This window comes from Schistocerca gregaria, chromosome 1 (genome assembly GCF_023897955.1).
Source record: "Schistocerca gregaria isolate iqSchGreg1 chromosome 1, iqSchGreg1.2, whole genome shotgun sequence".
In the NCBI taxonomy this organism is placed as follows: Eukaryota; Metazoa; Arthropoda; class Insecta; order Orthoptera; family Acrididae; genus Schistocerca; species Schistocerca gregaria.
Window position 1 is genome coordinate 327,738,116 of NC_064920.1, and position 17,964 is coordinate 327,756,079.

A 17,964-nucleotide genomic window follows, 5' to 3' on the forward strand; every position below is an offset into this window, starting at 1 on the left:
CCCCTGCCCACCTCGCCTCCGCCAGCACCCTACCTGACCCATCTCAAAAAAAAAAAAAAAAAAGACGCTTTTTACTTTCTGGTTCAGATAGTTTATAAAGCTGTTACTGATATCCTCTTTATCTCCTACAACAATTCTAGACCACTCCTCTGTTTCCAATATTTGTAAACATAAATTATTTCAGAAACATTACACTGATATATATGGTATGACTAATTTCCATTTCATTCTTCAACAATCAATTTCGCACTAGTGTTGCATCTGTAATGAGGGCAATAACGACACCTCAGTATCTAAATATCCGCGAACGGAATATTGAAGGCCTCTGATACAGTTAAGAAAGAGACAAAAATTTAAAAAAGTTTCCTCATTGATTCCCTAGGTCCACAAGAGTAATCCCTAACATGCTACTTCCTGCAGACAGTTTAAAGGCATACGTTCGTTAACTTTCAACGTACAGTTGACTGGAGATACTATCTCAGAGTAATAGGAAGCCTAAGTGCCTTGACTAGCCCTTCTCCACAAACCGTCAGGTGGCTTGCGGAGTAAGATGTGGATGTAGATATATCGTTTTATTGAAACCATAATAAATAGAGCACGTGGATATAGGAGTCACGCGAACTTAATATTACGCATTGAGTTATGTCAATAATTTCGAAGAACTTAGTGGAAAGGATGGGAACATTCGACAAATGCTTGGAAATTTTAAGGGAAATGACAGTAGTTTTTGTTAAAAACACAAACATTTTATTGTTTACGCACCACATTATTTGTGAGCACATTGTTATACACGTCAGTACAGATACAACAGGAATTTATAACCTTATTCAGTTCATAGCACCTTGACCCCTAGGTCTTTGAATGGTTTATGGATCAAGGCTCGCTTAACGCTGTCGACATCAAAATCAACACGTTTCAGAAAAAATGGAAATTGAAATGCTACTTAACAACTTTCTATTGAACTAAGCAAATATGCAATGTGTAACAAAAAGGTGAAGAACTTCCAAGAATTTTAGAGTGTATGCCGAGGAATAAAATGAGGATGTGACCCATTTTGATGCAATGGGACGAAGAAGCTGTAGGGGGAATGTGCATTTGCGTCATTCTTGGACTCGTTCCTCTCCATCTAACGTAGTACATGGTGTCAGGCACAGAGCAATAAATTCCACTTGCTCTCTAACAGCGTACAAAGTCGAGTTTGTTGCCTGAAGGTTGATTAGCGGCTTATTTTTCGGAACAGGGTTTCCTAAAGTTAAATTTTTCCTTAAGAGGTTGTACAACCACTGAAATGTACGCAGAGTAGACATACTGCCTAAGTCAAACAGAGTGACCATCTTGTAGAAATAATAATATTAGTAATAGATTTGCAGCTTCAGGTCATACAGATGATATCTTTACCAGTGTCGACTCACTATTAATTCGTCATCATGTGATCTACTTTAAAAGGAGATGACTTGGTAGGAAGCTGAAACAGGTAATGCTACAAACTATGTGACCTGAGGACAGAATAAGTAGTATAAAAGAAATTTCCTCGTAGTTCGTCAGTATGGTTTTGTTCAAACTGCGAAGAAAAAAATAAATCACAGAAAGGGACATGCATATGTGTAAGCGTTATCTAGTCTTTAGCAAGGATGTACAGTGTAACACAGATTTGGCATGGTAGGTTGTTGTGGGACACAGCCAGGGTTGTACCATGGTCCGCAGCTGGGAGGTTGGGGACACTGCAGGAAAGGCCACCACGGTATCGGACGGCACTGCTGTGGGATGTCGTACAGTACCTCTTGCGTTTGGGACCGTCGCTGAGGTTGGAACTGTGGATATAAGATCTGTTGGGGAACGGCGTAAGGCTGGGACCCCGAGATGGGGAAAGGGACTGGCCAGGGCTGCGAAATGGGAATGGACTGTGACTGAGGCACGGGGATGGGCTGCGGTTGTGGAATGGGGATGGGTTGTGGCTGAGAAATGGAGACACGTTGTGGCTGTACAAGTGGGTAAGGTTGTGGCTGTGGAATCGGAATGGCTTGCTGCTGTGGAATGGGGATAGCTTGTTGCTGTGGAATGGGCATGGGACGTAGCTGTGGGAAAGGCATGGGCTGTGCCTGTGGCAGAGGTATAGCCTCGGGCAATGGGTACGGGAAGAACGGCCGCAGCTGCCTTTGTTGGGGAGTCGTCAGGGGCTGCTGGGGGAAGGTGTAGGGCATGTACTGGGAACAGCACGACCAACAGCAGGGCCCGCCGAAGCCCGCCTGCCAGCACTGGGAGCAGTTGACGCGCGAGCACGCCTCCGGGGGGCAGAAGGGCCCGCACGGCGGCAGCCCGTCGCAGCCCACGTCGTTCTCGTCGCAGTCGGACAGCAGGCAGTCGCCCGTCGGGGACGGCTGAGGCTGCAGCACCAGCCTGGCCGAGGTGTCGTTGCCATGCTGCACGGTGCGCGTCACGTCCACCGTCGGTGGTACGTTCACCACAATGGTCTGGTTCACCTCGCCGGGCTTTATTGGTGGCACCTTAATGATTGTTGAGCTGCACGTCGCCTTGTCAAGCGACACTGCGAGCATCAGCAGCAGCACGGTCAGACCCATCTTCGTCTGAAACATGGACGTAGTACTTTTTGTTGAGGCATTTAAACTATAACAGCATCGTTTAAACTATAACAGCATGTTACGACAGTTAAAAAAATGTTCATATGTGTGTGAAATCTTATGCTAAGGTCATCAGTCCCTAAGCTTACACACTACCTAACCTAAATTATCCTCAGGACAAACACACACACACATGCCCGAGGGAGGACTCGAACCTCCGCCGCGATCAGCCACACAGTACATGACTGCAGCGCCTTAGACCACTCGGCTAGTAACTATAGTTACTCTCAAACTAAATATCTCCTACTCTTTATAGTGACTAAGTGTCTACGCCAGTTTACGTATCAGTACTAATAAACCTGGTCAGCTACTGCTCACTAGTAGGCGTACCAACGTTCATGGATAGTGGCAGGAGGTATTTATTACACGTTTGCATTAGCTTCTCATAAAATTTTATATGAAGTATTTTGTAAGTAATTATTAGTACATACTTTATCTTCCTGTAACTGTGCTTTATAAACATGAGGTCACTTCTCTACTTAATAAATCATCATTACAGTGAAATGAACATACTTAGCTGCTTACAGGCGTTGACATACGTCAATGGGGATAGATGAGAATCTGTGCCCCGAATAGGACTCGAACCAGCGATTTCCTGCTTACATGGCAGACGCTCTATCCAACTGAGCCGCCGAGGACACATAGCGTAGCGCGCCTGCAGGGATTTATCTCTGGCACGCCTCCTGCGAAACTCACATTCTCAACGTATTGTCCCGCACTACATTCATAGTGCCCCTGCCCATTATACTCATTACTCTCGGCCCGTTGCTGATTCCCGTAAGAGTTCGGGCACTGTTTGTGCATTCGCACAGAAGAAGAAGATGGTCAAGTGGCCGGTGAGCCGTATATATATATATATATATATATATATATATATATATATATATATATATATATATATATATACTAAGATGGTATATGTTCTTTCGGACATGTCCGAAAGAACAAAAGAACAGGATACCATCTTAGTATATAAATCACCATTGTCGGTTCAGTGGGCGGTTAAAAAATTTTACTCCTAACAGAGATACAAAAGTAGGTGGTAGCAAAAAATGTGGATAACCCTTGCACTACATCAATTCCCTGATTATCCTAGTGTGGAATATCTTGTTTGTGTATCACTTCTGCTTGTGAAACGTAGCTCTAACCGAAATGTCTGTGAACTGGAATTTGACCATCTAAGTCTGGTACATACAGTTAAGAATCTATGTTCGACATGGAAGAGAGGGAATACGCAGTGACCGAGAAATTGTTTATCACAAGCATAGATGCACTGAGCTGCATAGTTAGAGTACGAAGCACAAAACACATTTTATTGTACTGATGTTCCAATTCCCCGGAAAATTAGAGCAGATGTCAGGAAAATGACGATGAAAAATAGAAAAAAATGGACGATTATTTCCCGAAAATCAACTGAAATTACGTGATACGAAATACAGTTTATTCTAAATGTAATTTTGTTTATAATCTGTCAGTCTCCGACGAGTAAAGTATAAGTAATGCTGTGGGATTTCAAACCTAACACGCAGCATGATTCAGAAATGCAGTAAATAGCAGTTTCCGATGAAAACATGTGTATTTTGATCTACCGTGTTTCTCGATTTTCCGTGCAGTCTACAAATTTTGATCTTACTGCTAATGTCTTCTTCGTGTCGTTGTCCTGTGACTGGCAGCAGCAGCAGAAGAAGAGAGTTCCTAATCTCTGAACAGAGATGTGTTATTGAATCGCTCACTGCAGAACAAATTGCGTCAATTTTGGTGACGACGCTGATTTAAAATTCGGTGCGTAAGCGATGCTTTGTGAGATCAGTTGATAGGTTCGGTCAAGCATAGTCGATTCTCGAGATTGGCGTCTCAGTCGTTACGGGTGTTGGTACGTTTATTAAAAGTAGGAAAAAGTTGACTGGCGCCGCGTGACCTTACGTGTCTCTGTGCTATGTGTTCCTGGCTCGTACCGCCGCTCGCAGAGTGAGCGTGACGATTTGTGCACTGTTGGTAGTGAGAGCACACGAACAAGACCACATGTAAAGATATACAATTCTCTGGAGGCATCAATATGAGCCTTACTGAGTTACAGTAATTAGCCAGTGTTACCTAAGCGTTGATTGCTATTTTTATTCCATTCTTTCATTCTTTTCATGTGTAACATAGTACATACGATGGTGTTAATTTCTCTATCTGTCCAAGCGGTTCTAGGCGCTTCAGCCCGGAACCGCGCTGCTGCTACGGTCACAGGTTCGAATCCTGCCTCAGACATGGATGTGTGTGATGTCGTTCGGTTAGTCAGGTTTAAGTCGTTCTAAATCCAGGGGACTGATGACGTCAGATGTTAAGTCCCATAGAGCCATTTGAAGCATTTTTCTTTTCTTTTCCTGTTTTACTTTGTGACTCAAAAATTTCGTAAGGCAGAGATAAGTTCCAATTTTCATGGCGATATTCGTTATCAGCGCTATGAAACTCTTTCATGTAATTTACACTTTCGTTAATGCACGGTGTCGTTTGCCTGTACTGAAAAGATTTAATGCAGGCACTGATCACCGGTTACTTCCCGTTATTGTCACCTTCAATCCGAAAAGACTGCGTTCAAGATTAGCAAAGTTTAATACTTCGCTCCTGAAGAAAAGCGAAGTACAGATCCATCAAAAGTTTCATAAGAAACCTCGCTCTAAGCAAACTTGATGAAATGGATCTGAGACTGTCAGACTCTTAGATCCGATAGTTTCATGTATTCATGAGCCTTAGAAATTCAACAAAAAGTCCAATAGTTCCTGAGGCATCTTCAGACTCCTCTAACAATGAACGTACATGGAGAGACGTACAGCGGAGTATGAAGGTATCCGCTAGAATGTTGACAAAAATAGGAAAGGACATTCGCAATTTACCAAACATTTTACCACGCAAATAATAGAGGAAAACGAAAACAAGAAAATTTTGAAATGCATGGTGCCAGTCGGAAGAACTATAGTAACCAACGAGGGTTTAAAACCGGATGCGTATACTTCGAGTATTGTCGCAATACCTGAAAAACAATCATTTGACAACAATTCAGAGAAAATGATAACGAGAAGGCTACAGGACAAAACAACGAGGAAAAAGAAGTCTTAAAATTAGAAAAAAAAGATCTGTTAGTTCCTCCAACAGCACACATCACTAAATTTACTAAGATGAGGGAAACATTAAAAATGCTGCAGTTATACTGTCGTTGAAGAACGTTTCAGAGGAAGTCCTGAGAATTACCATCCTCCAAGAAAACCCTCGTTCTGCCAAAAGCTTTGTCAAAGAGATCGGTGGAGTGAAAAGTTTCAGGTCGCCCTCTTGACCTTGCGATACAAAACTGACACTGAAATCCAGGAGGAGACTTTCACTCTGCAGCGGAGTGTGCGCTGATATGAAACTCCCTGGCAGATTAAAACTGTGTGCCCGACCGAGACTCGAACTCGGTACCTTTGCCTTTCGCGGGCAGAAGTAAAGCTGTGAGTACCGGGCGTGAGTCGTGCTTCGGTAGCAGTCTGCCGCCGCAAGTGCTGCGAGGCGGTCACGCGCCAGAGCGCTGCGCGCGAGGCGCGCACGTTGTGTTTGTGTTTACTTCGGCCGCTGTAAGTGCCGTTTTCCCTTCTACACCACCATGGCGCACAACTATCGGAAGAAGACATTACGTTTCAACTTTTGTTCCGACTTTGCCCGACCCAAGGCCCTGCAGGTAGAACGATTTATTCGCGATGAAGTTAAGATACCACCAACGTATCTAATTGGTATCCACTTGTCGATAGTTAGCAGTACCGTCTACGTCAAAATGATCAACGATGCGGCGTGCGACAAGGTGCTTCAAGAGGCAAAACGTGGACTGCGCTTCTGCCATTCCGACGGAAACGTCGGACCCGTTGTCGTCGATCACGCAGGTCTCGGCACACGGACGATAAGGATCTTCGAACTGCCGTTCGAACCACCTGCAGACGTCGTCATCGAGGCGCTCCGTCCCTATGGCAACGTTCTGGAACATGTTGCCGAACGATGGGTACAATTTCAGACCTATCCCGTTTTAAACGGTGTTAGACAGGTCCGCATCGATTTGCAGAAACACGTGCCTTCTTATCTACATTTCGGAGGCTGCCGTGCCATTATAATGTACGACGGCCAACCTCGAACCTGTTCCGGTTGCGGGAAAGAAGGTCACCTACGGGCTGAATGCATTCGACGACGTGTCGCGCAGCACCCGTTGTCGGAAGCGTCCGTCACACCCACGATGACCGCCCTACCGGTCACTTACGCAGCGGCTCTTGCCACGTCTACAGTTTCGTCCAGTCCGTCACCCGGTCCTTCCGATCGGCACGTCCCACCGTTCAAGTCACATATGGACGGTGCGGGCGTCCCACCTGACGACCTTGCCGCCCAACAGGCTCCCGCACCGGACGCTGAGGAGAACAGTACTTCTTCACAACACCTGTTTGACAATTTCATTGTACCCACCGACGCATTCGAACCAGGTCGACGCTCTTCCTTGCCGTCGTCCGACACTGAGGAACACGTGCGCAAACAACGCTCGCCACGTAGGCGCAAACGCCGTCGCCGTTCACCCACGGGCTCTCAAAGCGTCGCCACCAGCGACGACGAAGACGACACCCAACCAGCCGACATTTCCATGCAGAAGTCGGCGGACAACTTTCAGGATGATCAAGACATTTCGCAGGACGGGACCACTATGGAGGTCGCCACGCACAATGTAACGATCGCTGCGCCGGTTGAGACCCCTGTCTCCCCGCCGACGACTCCAGATCTCTCTCACCACGACGCAATTCCTATGGACATTGGACGGACCCATGGCACAGGAGCATGGGCCGACGAGATTGAGGAAGATACGCCCCCTCCTCCGGATGAGTTTCCTCCGCCGGACAAGGCTGCCTGTTAACATCAAAAGAGAGGCCCTGCAGCTGATGGGATGGGACTTCCTGTCGGTGCCCTCCTCTTACTTCCCTTGGTGATGGTAGATGCGCGTCCACCACCGCTGAAACAAACGTACCGGTTTGCCACACTGAGCATCAACATGATCGGCACTGTACCCAAGCTGCAACTCCTATGTGACATGCTTCGGACCTCTGACGTCGACGTCGACCTTCTTCAGTAAGTACGCGTTGCCACACTACCACCAGTTTACGGCTACGACTCATGCACGTCCACATGTGATCAATCAGGGCGTGGCGTGGCTTTCTACATACGCGAAGGAATCCCACTCAAGGACACGACAATCCTTCCCTGTGGAAGAGGCATGGCTGTTACCATCTTCGACACGCACGTCATCAATATCTACACTCCGTCTGGCTCCAAGAACCGTCGGCAGCGGTCCACTTCCTTCGGACATGACGTGGCGCCCCTGTTTTCTGGACGCTATGATCGCCTTATCATGGGAGGCGATTTCAACTGTGTCCACCATCCGCAGGACCAAATGCCTGGTTATTCGCCATGCCCGGCGCTTCTCACCTTAATTGAAGATTTTCATCTAGTGGACGTTTAGGAGAAAATTCAAGGCAATACCCCCGGTTTCACGGATTATACAGCACATTCTGCGAGCAGACTGGACCGGTTATATGTCTCTGCCCACCTTGGCAATGACGTCGCCCAAGCTGAACGGTGGCCCCTTGCATTTTCGGACCACTGCGCCGTCATTTGCTCCCTGGCTCTGCCACCTCAGTCAGTGTGGCGCAGCAGAGGTTACTGGAAGCTTAATACCTCCCTCCTTAATGATCCACACTGCCCACAATGTATTGCCACTACGTGGGCGTCTTGCGAAAGACGCCTTCCGCAGTACACATTCACGTTCCATTCGTGGCTCAAATGTGCCAAACCTGCGATCAGAAAGGCCTTCACACAATGTGGCAAAGAAGCAGCAGCATGGAGACACCACAAATTTTCACTACGCCGTCCTCCGTGAGCTCGGTGCGCTCCCTCCATCACCTGACACCCATAGGGAACGACAACGTACTAAAGCTCGTCTCCTCTCTCTTCAACGTGCACGACTGCATGGTGTCGGGGTGCGTACCCGACGACAAGACCTACTCCACGACGAAACCCCATCCACAATCCATGCCGCATCCGACCATAGTCGTCGACGTCGACTTTTCGTCTCCAACATCACGACCTCCGATGGTGTTCACCACACAACACAGGCGGCGGTGGTGTCTGCCTTTGCTGAATATTATCGCCAATTTTATGATGATGAGCAGATGGCGACGCCCATTCCTGATGATCTCCGTCCTTCCCCTGACCGGACCCTCACCGTAGCGGAGTCAACGTCCATGATGTCTGCAATCACCGCAGAAGAGGTAGTAGATGCGATCAACAGAGGGGCCATGAACAAATCACCAGGACCAGATGGTCTCCCAGTGGAATTTTACCGGGCGTTCACCACGTTAATGCTTCCTCGCTGGACGGAAATGATTCAGGAACTCTTTGCTCCATCCTTCCCAATTCCACCTGAGTTCGTCACTGGCATTCTTCTACCTGGGCCTAAACCGAAGGGAGGGTCTCATGTCTCTGCATATCGCCCCCTTACACTACTGAATGCAGACGATAAAATCTATGCACGCCTCTTAGCAGCGCGCATGCGCACCGTCTTACCTACGGTCCTTTCACCTGAGCAGACTGCACGTGGTTGTGGGGCCACCTTACAAACAGCCCTAGGAGAATGCCGTGACCTCATTGCACTGGCGTCCGTTTGTCGCCTTCGTGCAGCACTGGTATCCGTCGATTTCACGAGTGCCTTTGATCGCGTTCGGCACCCATTCCTCCTCATGGTGGCGACACGTATGGGGTTCCCATTACTTTTTGTCGATGCCATTCGCCGGTTACTACTTCCCGCTGTTTCGATGGTACAAGTCAATGGGAGGCTTGTAGGACCGATTCCTATACGCCGCTCTGTACGTCAAGGATGCCGTATGTCTACTTTACTATATGCCATTGCACTTGAGCCACTCATCACTGGACTTATCTCTAAACTGCAGGGCATCACTTTGCGTAACTACACCTTTCACTGTAGGGCTTATGCGGACGATCTCTTTCTCACCTGCTCCTCCACGGAACTCAATGACGCCATCCAATGGATCCACCAGTATGGACGTCTTTCTGGTAGCATTCTTAATTTCCGTAAATCGACTATGATGCAAATTGGGCGCGGCCTCCCGGCTATGGTGCTGAACCCACTCCCAGTCAGTACCACCCTTCGTTACTTGGGTATCGAATTTACGAGCTCCACACACCGCACAGTGGCCCTGGCATACCGGCGGCTTTTGCAATCGATTCTGCACCATGTCCGCGGTCGAGTGCAACGTAACTTTAACCAACTCCAACGTGTGTCCTATGTCAACATGTATGTAGCCCCTAAACTGGTACACGTCGCCCAGATCCTCCCAATGCCGTTACTCCTTGGCCGCCGCATCCAATCAGCCTTTGGATACTTCGTGTCAGCAGGGGCACTTTTCAAAGTCCGCTACAACACTCTAACATTGCCTCCTGCAAAAGGTGGCCTCGGACTCGTCAACGTGCGGGCACGATCTTCTGCACTCTTTGTCCACACTCTGTTGCGGCACTGGCAGGGGACGGTTCCGTCCTTAACACGCAGTCTCATCGATATCCTCCGACCAGCTTCTCTCGATCCACCGATCAATGTGGCACCTATTTCTCCGTTATAGTACCACGTCACCAATTGTTTCATAGAACTCAGCTACGTTCGGGCCGATCTTCCAGTCACTCGTCCTCCCCGTACAAAAGATTATTATCGTTTGTTTATGCTGTCCAACCCTTGCTACCCCATGGTGCTACGGCATCCTGACATTAGCTGGCGCTCGGTCTGGGGGTGTGTGCATGCACCCTTTTTACCGTCGTCCGTGTCTGCACTCTGGTATGTTTTAGTTTATGGAAAATTCCCGACTAACAGTCGACTTTATCGCATAGGACTGGCCACCTCCCCACTCTGCCCTGACTGTCAGCTCGAAGACACCGACGAGCACCATCGTACGTGACCCCTGAAACAAAACGTATGGCTCCTCATCCAACGAATCGTGGGCTTTTACCTCCGCGCCCCGCCAACGACGGTAACCCCGGATATCCTGTTGTTGCCCCAGACATTTCATTATCCTCTTGCTAAGCACCATACCCTCATCTGGTATCGAGGACTGGCTTTAGAATACCTCTTTCAAAATGGTCCGCATACAGTCCTTGACTTCTGGTACAAAGTTGTGACCTCGCATAGCACCCTCACCCGAAAACCATCTTACCGACAAACTTTTGCCGGTTATCTCCTCAGCGTCTTCCTTGACCTCCCTCAAAGCTGGGGTGTACCATGCATGCCTGTCACATGATGCAACACCCTTATCCGCGTTACCATGCATCGACAAAAAAAAATTAAAAAAAAGCAAGAAGGCAGAATATGTTATATTTTGTTGTATTTAATGTTTTCCTTTTTAATGTATTTATTTTTTTTTTTTTTGCTTAACTAACAGTCATTTGTATATGTTTAAATGGAATGTTACCTTGAAGAACTCTTGCATAGTGAATATATATGTACTTTTAGTTTCTTCAATACAAAAAAAAAGAAAAAAGTTGGTATAGCACTTGCCCGCGAAAGGCAAAGGTCCCGAGTTCGAGTCTCGGTCGGGCACACAGTTTTAATTTGACAATGAAACGCTGAAAAATCAACAATGATCATCGTTATATGGACGCAGAAGGCAATGGAAGCAACTGCCAGAGAGATATTACTTGTATCGACAGCACATGTGGCTCGTAATTAAAAATGTATCAGAAAGATCACTTCATAGGCTAACGATCCTGGGTTAGTCCCCTATTCGAACCTCCTGGAGGCGAGTGTCAAGCGCGAGGAAACCAAGAACAGGAAAACCAACGAAAATATAACAATCTACGAGTCGAGGCGTGGAATGTAAGAATTTTGAGCGTCGCAAGGAAACTAAATTCTTGCTGTTGAGAAGAGCTATCACACTCGATTGTTCAAAGAACCTATAGAAATACACAAATATGACGAAAGCTTCAACAAGAAAGAAGAAAGCCTAAAGGTGAACGGATCCTTGATTTTCGTGCTGCAGCGAACGAACGCTCCAGGTAGCAAGGGTTGAACCGTAGCGGAAATGACAACAGAAAAGCCTTGGGCGTTGGTGCCCCAGACACGTATAATTTGCGGCCGCGAGTTCAATTACAGTCTACCACTAGCAATGGAGGGTGAAGCTTTGATAACGCCAGGCGCACGTGCTGGTGTAGCGTCGGAAAAATCAAAGAAACCGAGACGGAAGCCAACGGGAAATTTGCCAGACTGAAGTTTGACAGAATCATCTGGAAGACCTAATATGGAACTAAGTGGGATGCTGAAATACTGAGGAATGATAAGATGCGTTTTAAATTGTCTGAAGCATCAGGAACTGTGATAACGAGCATCATAGTTGGCAGCTTAGCTGCAGAGGAGTGAACATATCTAAAATGGCTATAAGAAAGCTCGACAGAAAAATATAATTGCAAAGTAGGTAACTGAATATACCTTGGGTAACTGAAGTAGTACTTCAAGTGATCGACGAAAGAAAAGAAATACAAAGACGAGCAGGAACAGACAGGAATACAGAATATGCAGAAAAGCCAAGACGAAATGGGTGCAGGAAAAGTGTGAAGAAATCTAAACTGGAATGTTAAATGGAAGGATAGATTCAGCAAACAGAAAAACGAAAACAACGTTCTGAGGGAACAATAAGAATGGACGACGAAGAACGAAATGTTCTGATTATAAACGATATAGGATAGGGACGCCATCTTTCACCAGTACTGCTTAAATTACACATCGAAGAAGTAATGACGGAAATAAAAGGAAGATTCGAGAGTGTGATTGAAATTCGTGTAGAAGGGTATCAGTGATAAGATTAGCACGTAACTCTGCTATCCTCAGTAAAGGAGATGAAAGCAGGACCTGTTGAAATAAATATTATGTCTAATGTGCACAGAAAATGGATAATGTGGATAGAAAATAAACTAACGGAACAAGAAAGTAATGAAGTTTAACATAAGTTAGTGATGAACTTCACACAAATTAGTGGACCACGAAGCAGTAGAATTTAAGAAGTGTTACTACCTTCGAAGGGAGATAACGTATTTAGGTGTAGCGCTTCATATCGCGCCTATGTTAAGTAAGAGACGGTAGTAGGCAAACAGCTTCAGATAATAAGTCATGGTTATTGCATGACAGATGCGCTCTGATCCAGTAGCTAGTTACAAGTAGCTCCGACTATGGCCGAAAGCTGGTAGCTTCTTACGGACTATAAAAGTTTCAATTTGTTAAAACCTTTTTTTGCAACAAAACAGTATTTATTGTGATCATTACTACCCTCATTAATTGTCCAATTTTTATTAATGTGAATGATGGTGTGAATGGAAGGTAAGATATTAAATAAATATTCTTATAGCTAGTACACATTTGTGTTGGGAACTTTGATTGTACAGAGAAATTAAATTATACTTTCCGGGCAGTTTAGTAATGCACGAATAGCCAGTTTATGGCGCTGGGAGAACAAGAAACGTTTATGATAATTCTGTTATTTAAAGAGGGAGTTATTCTAATATTTGTGGATTTTCTAAATCCGTTCATTTAGTAAACTGTTCACAAAAGCTATTGACGATAGCGCAGTTTAATACTACTGTCGGATTGGTAATGATATGTATCACTCAATCAAAGGACAGTACGTCCGCATGTATTTTGTTGCATGTTATACAAGCTGTGACCGCAAACAGAACATTTTTAGTGATCAAATCGCGTAATATTTGAGCGGGCATTCTGTCACAGAGAATCTGTTTGGTAATTGGTTCGGTTAGTCACCATAAACTAGCTATTACGAGTGACTGTGATTACGTCTGAGTGTTGAAACTTCAAATTCGATAGGATTTGGAAGTGTTAGTATATCGAAGTCTTCATCCACATACTACCTCTCTATTAATCGATCATTAAATTTGATACTGAGAAACTTTTCTTTCGCCCGTTGGGTTCCTAGAACGTCATTAGTAGAAAGACAAATACCAAGAGAGTGAATCGTGTAAGTAAAGGGGTGATAGTACTCCATTTTACAGGAAAATCTTGCAGATATGTGTTTAAGCTTCAGACACAGAAGGTTTTGATATGTGGGGAGCTGTACACGATGCGCTGGAAGAACACAAAGTAATTATATTAGGGAAAAGACACGACACCCAGTAGTTTTTCTGAGGATTCAAGATGAAGTGCAGTGCTTAGCTGACAGCGGCATTGATCTTTGTGCTGTCAGTCAGAAGTTGTTAGATGCTTTACCTAATAATAAGGAGTTTGTAATAACGCTTATCATCGGTATTCAAATAATTGTAACCACTGGAAATGTAAAGAATCCTGTTAAATTTGAAATGATTTACTTATTAACTTAAGTGGTGTCCAGTTGTGTAGCAACTTTCTCATAACTTCCGGTTTGAAGATCGACATGTAGATAGTGGTAGCTTTCTTTAAAAAATACAAGGGCAAGCTGGATTTCAGTGACGATTGTGTGTCTTTGTAAGTAAAGGGGTGATAGTACTCCATTTTACAGGAAAAGGAATCTCACAGGTGAGGAAAGTGACAATAATCGTATAAGGTATTGCAGGAAAAGGATATGGAAGGGTGTAATGAATACAGTGAAGAAATGGGGATGATCCAGAATAATCATTGGTAGCAGAAAAGCAAAAGGAGAAAACAACACATGAAAATATTAAGATAAACGCTTTAGCGAGAAACAGATGGCATGACGCTAAAGCATTTCCTACCAGCTTTCAGACTGGAGACCTAGTCTTGGTCGAAAGCGAAAAAATCTAAGAAGATAATGGTAGAAACCAAATTCTTTACTGATGAGTAACCGCGTCCGACCACCCTTATTTAGGTTTCCCATGATTTCCCTAAATCGTTTCAGGCAAATACCGGGATGGTTCCTTTGAAAGGGCACGGCCGACGTCCTTCCCCATCCTTCCCTAATCAGATGAGAACGACGACCTCGCTGTTTAGTTCCCTTCGACAAGTCAATCAACCAACCAACCAGACCACCAACTGGTTAGTACATGGTGACTGAGAAACCACATCCAAATGCCTATATGTTAGATTACTAGAAAACAGGAAAACTCTTAGAACTTCTCAAAACTGACTAAGAGAGATATGTACATCGAGGAGAGGAACAGGGAACGAAGATCTCAGAGGGCTTTGCACTCTTTGCAATCTCAGGTTACTGATGATCACCAGGTACTCTAGTTAATGGCGATATTATTTTGTTTTCATTTCATGTTGTCAATCTTACTCTTTTGTCTATCATCTTTCACCACCTTCACTATTGAGCGAAAAGAAGAGAGATTGCAGGATGTTGTGTCAAAGTTAATTATAGGAAAAATAAAGACATTCAGAGTAAAATATTTAGAAATTTGGAAAACTGATAATGAGGTCTATGATTAGCGAAGAAAGTAATTAATGGATATATTAAGTAATTTTTTCCTGAGAAGGGTGTGTTGTTGTCGTGAAAAATAGGCAAATGGATGTTGAAGTAGTGGTGTAATGATAAAAACTACAGGTGACATGTGAATGAAGTGATCAGTACAAGGAAATATATGGTAGAATTACCTGACTTGAGGTAGAATGGTGTTTTATTTGGTTGAAAAATAGCCAAGATGTTGTTGATGGTTCAAATGGTTCAAATGGCTCTGAGCACTATGGGACTTAACATCTAAGGTCATCAGTCCCCTAGAACTTAGTATTACTTAAACCTAACTAACCTAAGGACATCACACAACACCCAGCCATCACGAGGCAGAGAAAATCCCTGACCCCGCCGGGAATCGAACCCGGGAACCCGGGCGTGGGAAGTGAGATCGCCTCCGCAGGACCACGAGATGCGGGCTCAAGATGTTGTTGAACAGTGAGTTAAATAATACCCGATGCGGTTTATCAGGAATCTTAGTATAGGTAAACTAACTATTTATGGAATGAAGTACTGATTTTAGAAGACGTGTTGTTCTGATGAAAAATGATTAATGCGTTTTGGAATCGTAACGAAATACTTACAGGATGTGACAAAATAAACTGCTTGGTATGATAAAGTAGAGTTTTCGTCGGAATATTAAATAGTTTTCCTAACGTGACTAAACCCAAATGTGTGTGTGAGAGAGTGACAGAGAGAGAGAGAGAGAGAGAAAGAGAGAGAGAGAGAGAGAGTGGGCCAAAGATTGTGATATGAAGAATTTTGTAAATAACTTTATGATCTTGGACGTAATTTTCTTTATTAGGTTAAATATTTCATTGTGATTATTTTGAGAGACTTCCTAGCCTACCAAAAATATATTTGACTATATATAAACTGAAGAGAAACGGGTAAAAACAGTGCCAACTGTTTTATGCTTGTAACTTTGTAAAGGAATGATTTATGCAAGTTTTAAGCTCTTTTGAAAAAAATTGTAAAACCTAGTTAAGTAATATTTACTGAGTCATTTAAGTAAATATTTAAAATGCTTTCAAGTGGTTCAAATGGCTCTGAGCACTATGGGACTTAACAGCTCAGGCCATCAGTCCCCTAGAACTTAGAACTACTTAAACCTAACTAAGCTAAGGACGTCACACACATCCATGCCCAAGGCAGGATTTAAACCTGCGACCGTAACGGTCGCGCGGTTTCAGACTGAAGCGCCTAGAACCGCTCGGCCACACCGGCTGGCTAAAATGCTTTTACTAACATCCAGTTTTACTAATTTTATTGATGTTTTTCACTTTGGAAGTTCATGTTTTTCAAGGATATTCGTATTTGTGTCCTTTGAAGATGCCAGTTAAAGAAAAATTCCACCATTAATTTACTCTCTAAGACAAGAAGCAAACAACCCAAAACTGTAGCTGAAAATATAAAGCAAAATAATAAATTTAAGGAAAACACATGTACTAATATTTATCTTTCAGTAAGATACTGTATAAAATAGTAGTCTTAGATAAGTATGGTTTCAGGGAAATGGCCAAGCAACTGCAGCCTTGACTGCATTGTAAATAGAGGTAAAGTGTTAGGGAAACCACACAAGTAAGGCGCTGTGATGACCTAAGGAAAACGACTTCAAATGTAGGACACTACTGACGTGACGTACATAAGGTAGGTGTGGACCTATAATTATACACAGACTCATTACTGAGTGAAAATAGTAGAAGTACTTGGAGATGAAGTAAAAAAAATTGGAGAGAGTGTAAATAAATAAATATTTTGAAATTGAAAGAGAACATAAATTCCTTATTTAACTGAAATTCTGTAAGCAATCTGAATCGCTTTCGAAACAAATTAATTTTGTGTTTCGAAAAAGAATTTGTGTAAAGGACGTTAGGGAAAATGAGTTTTTGTAAATTAATAGACAAGATTAGTTTTAGAACTGGCAAGTCCAGAGTAAGAATTGTGTAGCTTATTTCACTAAGTTTGCTGTTGCAAAGTTGTCATGTTGCATAATGATAAAAATTGTTTATAAAATATGTTATAATTATAGGAAGTGTGAGTCACAGCGATTTATATCGAACTTATATTAAGTAAGAGACGGTAGTGGGCAGACAGCTTCAGAAAATGAGTCCTGGTTATCGCACGACAGATGCGTTATGATCCGATAGCTAGCTGCCAGCAGCTACGACTGTCGACCGAAAGCTCTCAGATACTTACGGACTATGAAACTTTGGAAACAAAACTATTAATTGCGCGTATTGTGGCTGTCAAATATCCTAATTTGTTTATTAATGTGAATGATAGTGTGAACGGAAAGTAAGATATTAAATAAATACTGTAATGTCTATTAAGTGGATACACATTAGAGTGAGAACTGTGATTGTGCAGAGAAAGCGAATTATACCCAGGGGAATTTTGAAATGTACAAATAGGAAGTTTATGGGCCTGGGAAAACAAGAAACGTTTCACGATAATCCTGTTATTGAAAGAGGGAGTTATTTTAATATTTACGGAGTTTCTAAAGTCGTCATATAGTAAATTTTCGTAAAAACTATTAAGGTGTGATTGCTCAAACATAAAAGTTACGGGATTGCGCGGTTTAATATTAATATTGGATTGGCTATGGTGTATATCAGCCAATCAGAGGAAGGTACTCTGGCACATATTTTTTCGTCTAAAGAATTTCTTTATTATGTCTAAAGAGTGGAGTTCGGAACTCAGCCACTATCATGTTTGTTTGCGAATATAAGGAGCCCTGAACACATGTGATAATTTTGCAGCATAATAACTACAAGTTGGCCGTGGGGTGCCGCAGAGTCGATGCTAACGTGAGAGAAATACGAAGA

General features: G+C 43.9%; 1 protein-coding gene across 1 annotated transcript in view; it reads right to left on the reverse strand.

The window, feature by feature from the left end:
• Nucleotides 1-724: 724 nt before the first annotated feature.
• Nucleotides 725-17,964, reverse strand: part of LOC126344004 (keratinocyte proline-rich protein-like) — a 34,824-nt gene continuing 17,584 nt past the window's right edge. Inside the window, exon 2 of the mRNA XM_050001986.1 lies at nucleotides 725-2,585. Coding sequence (XP_049857943.1) covers nucleotides 1,623-2,585 — 963 coding nt within the window. The 3' untranslated portion in view covers nucleotides 725-1,622. The remainder of the gene's footprint in view (nucleotides 2,586-17,964) is intronic.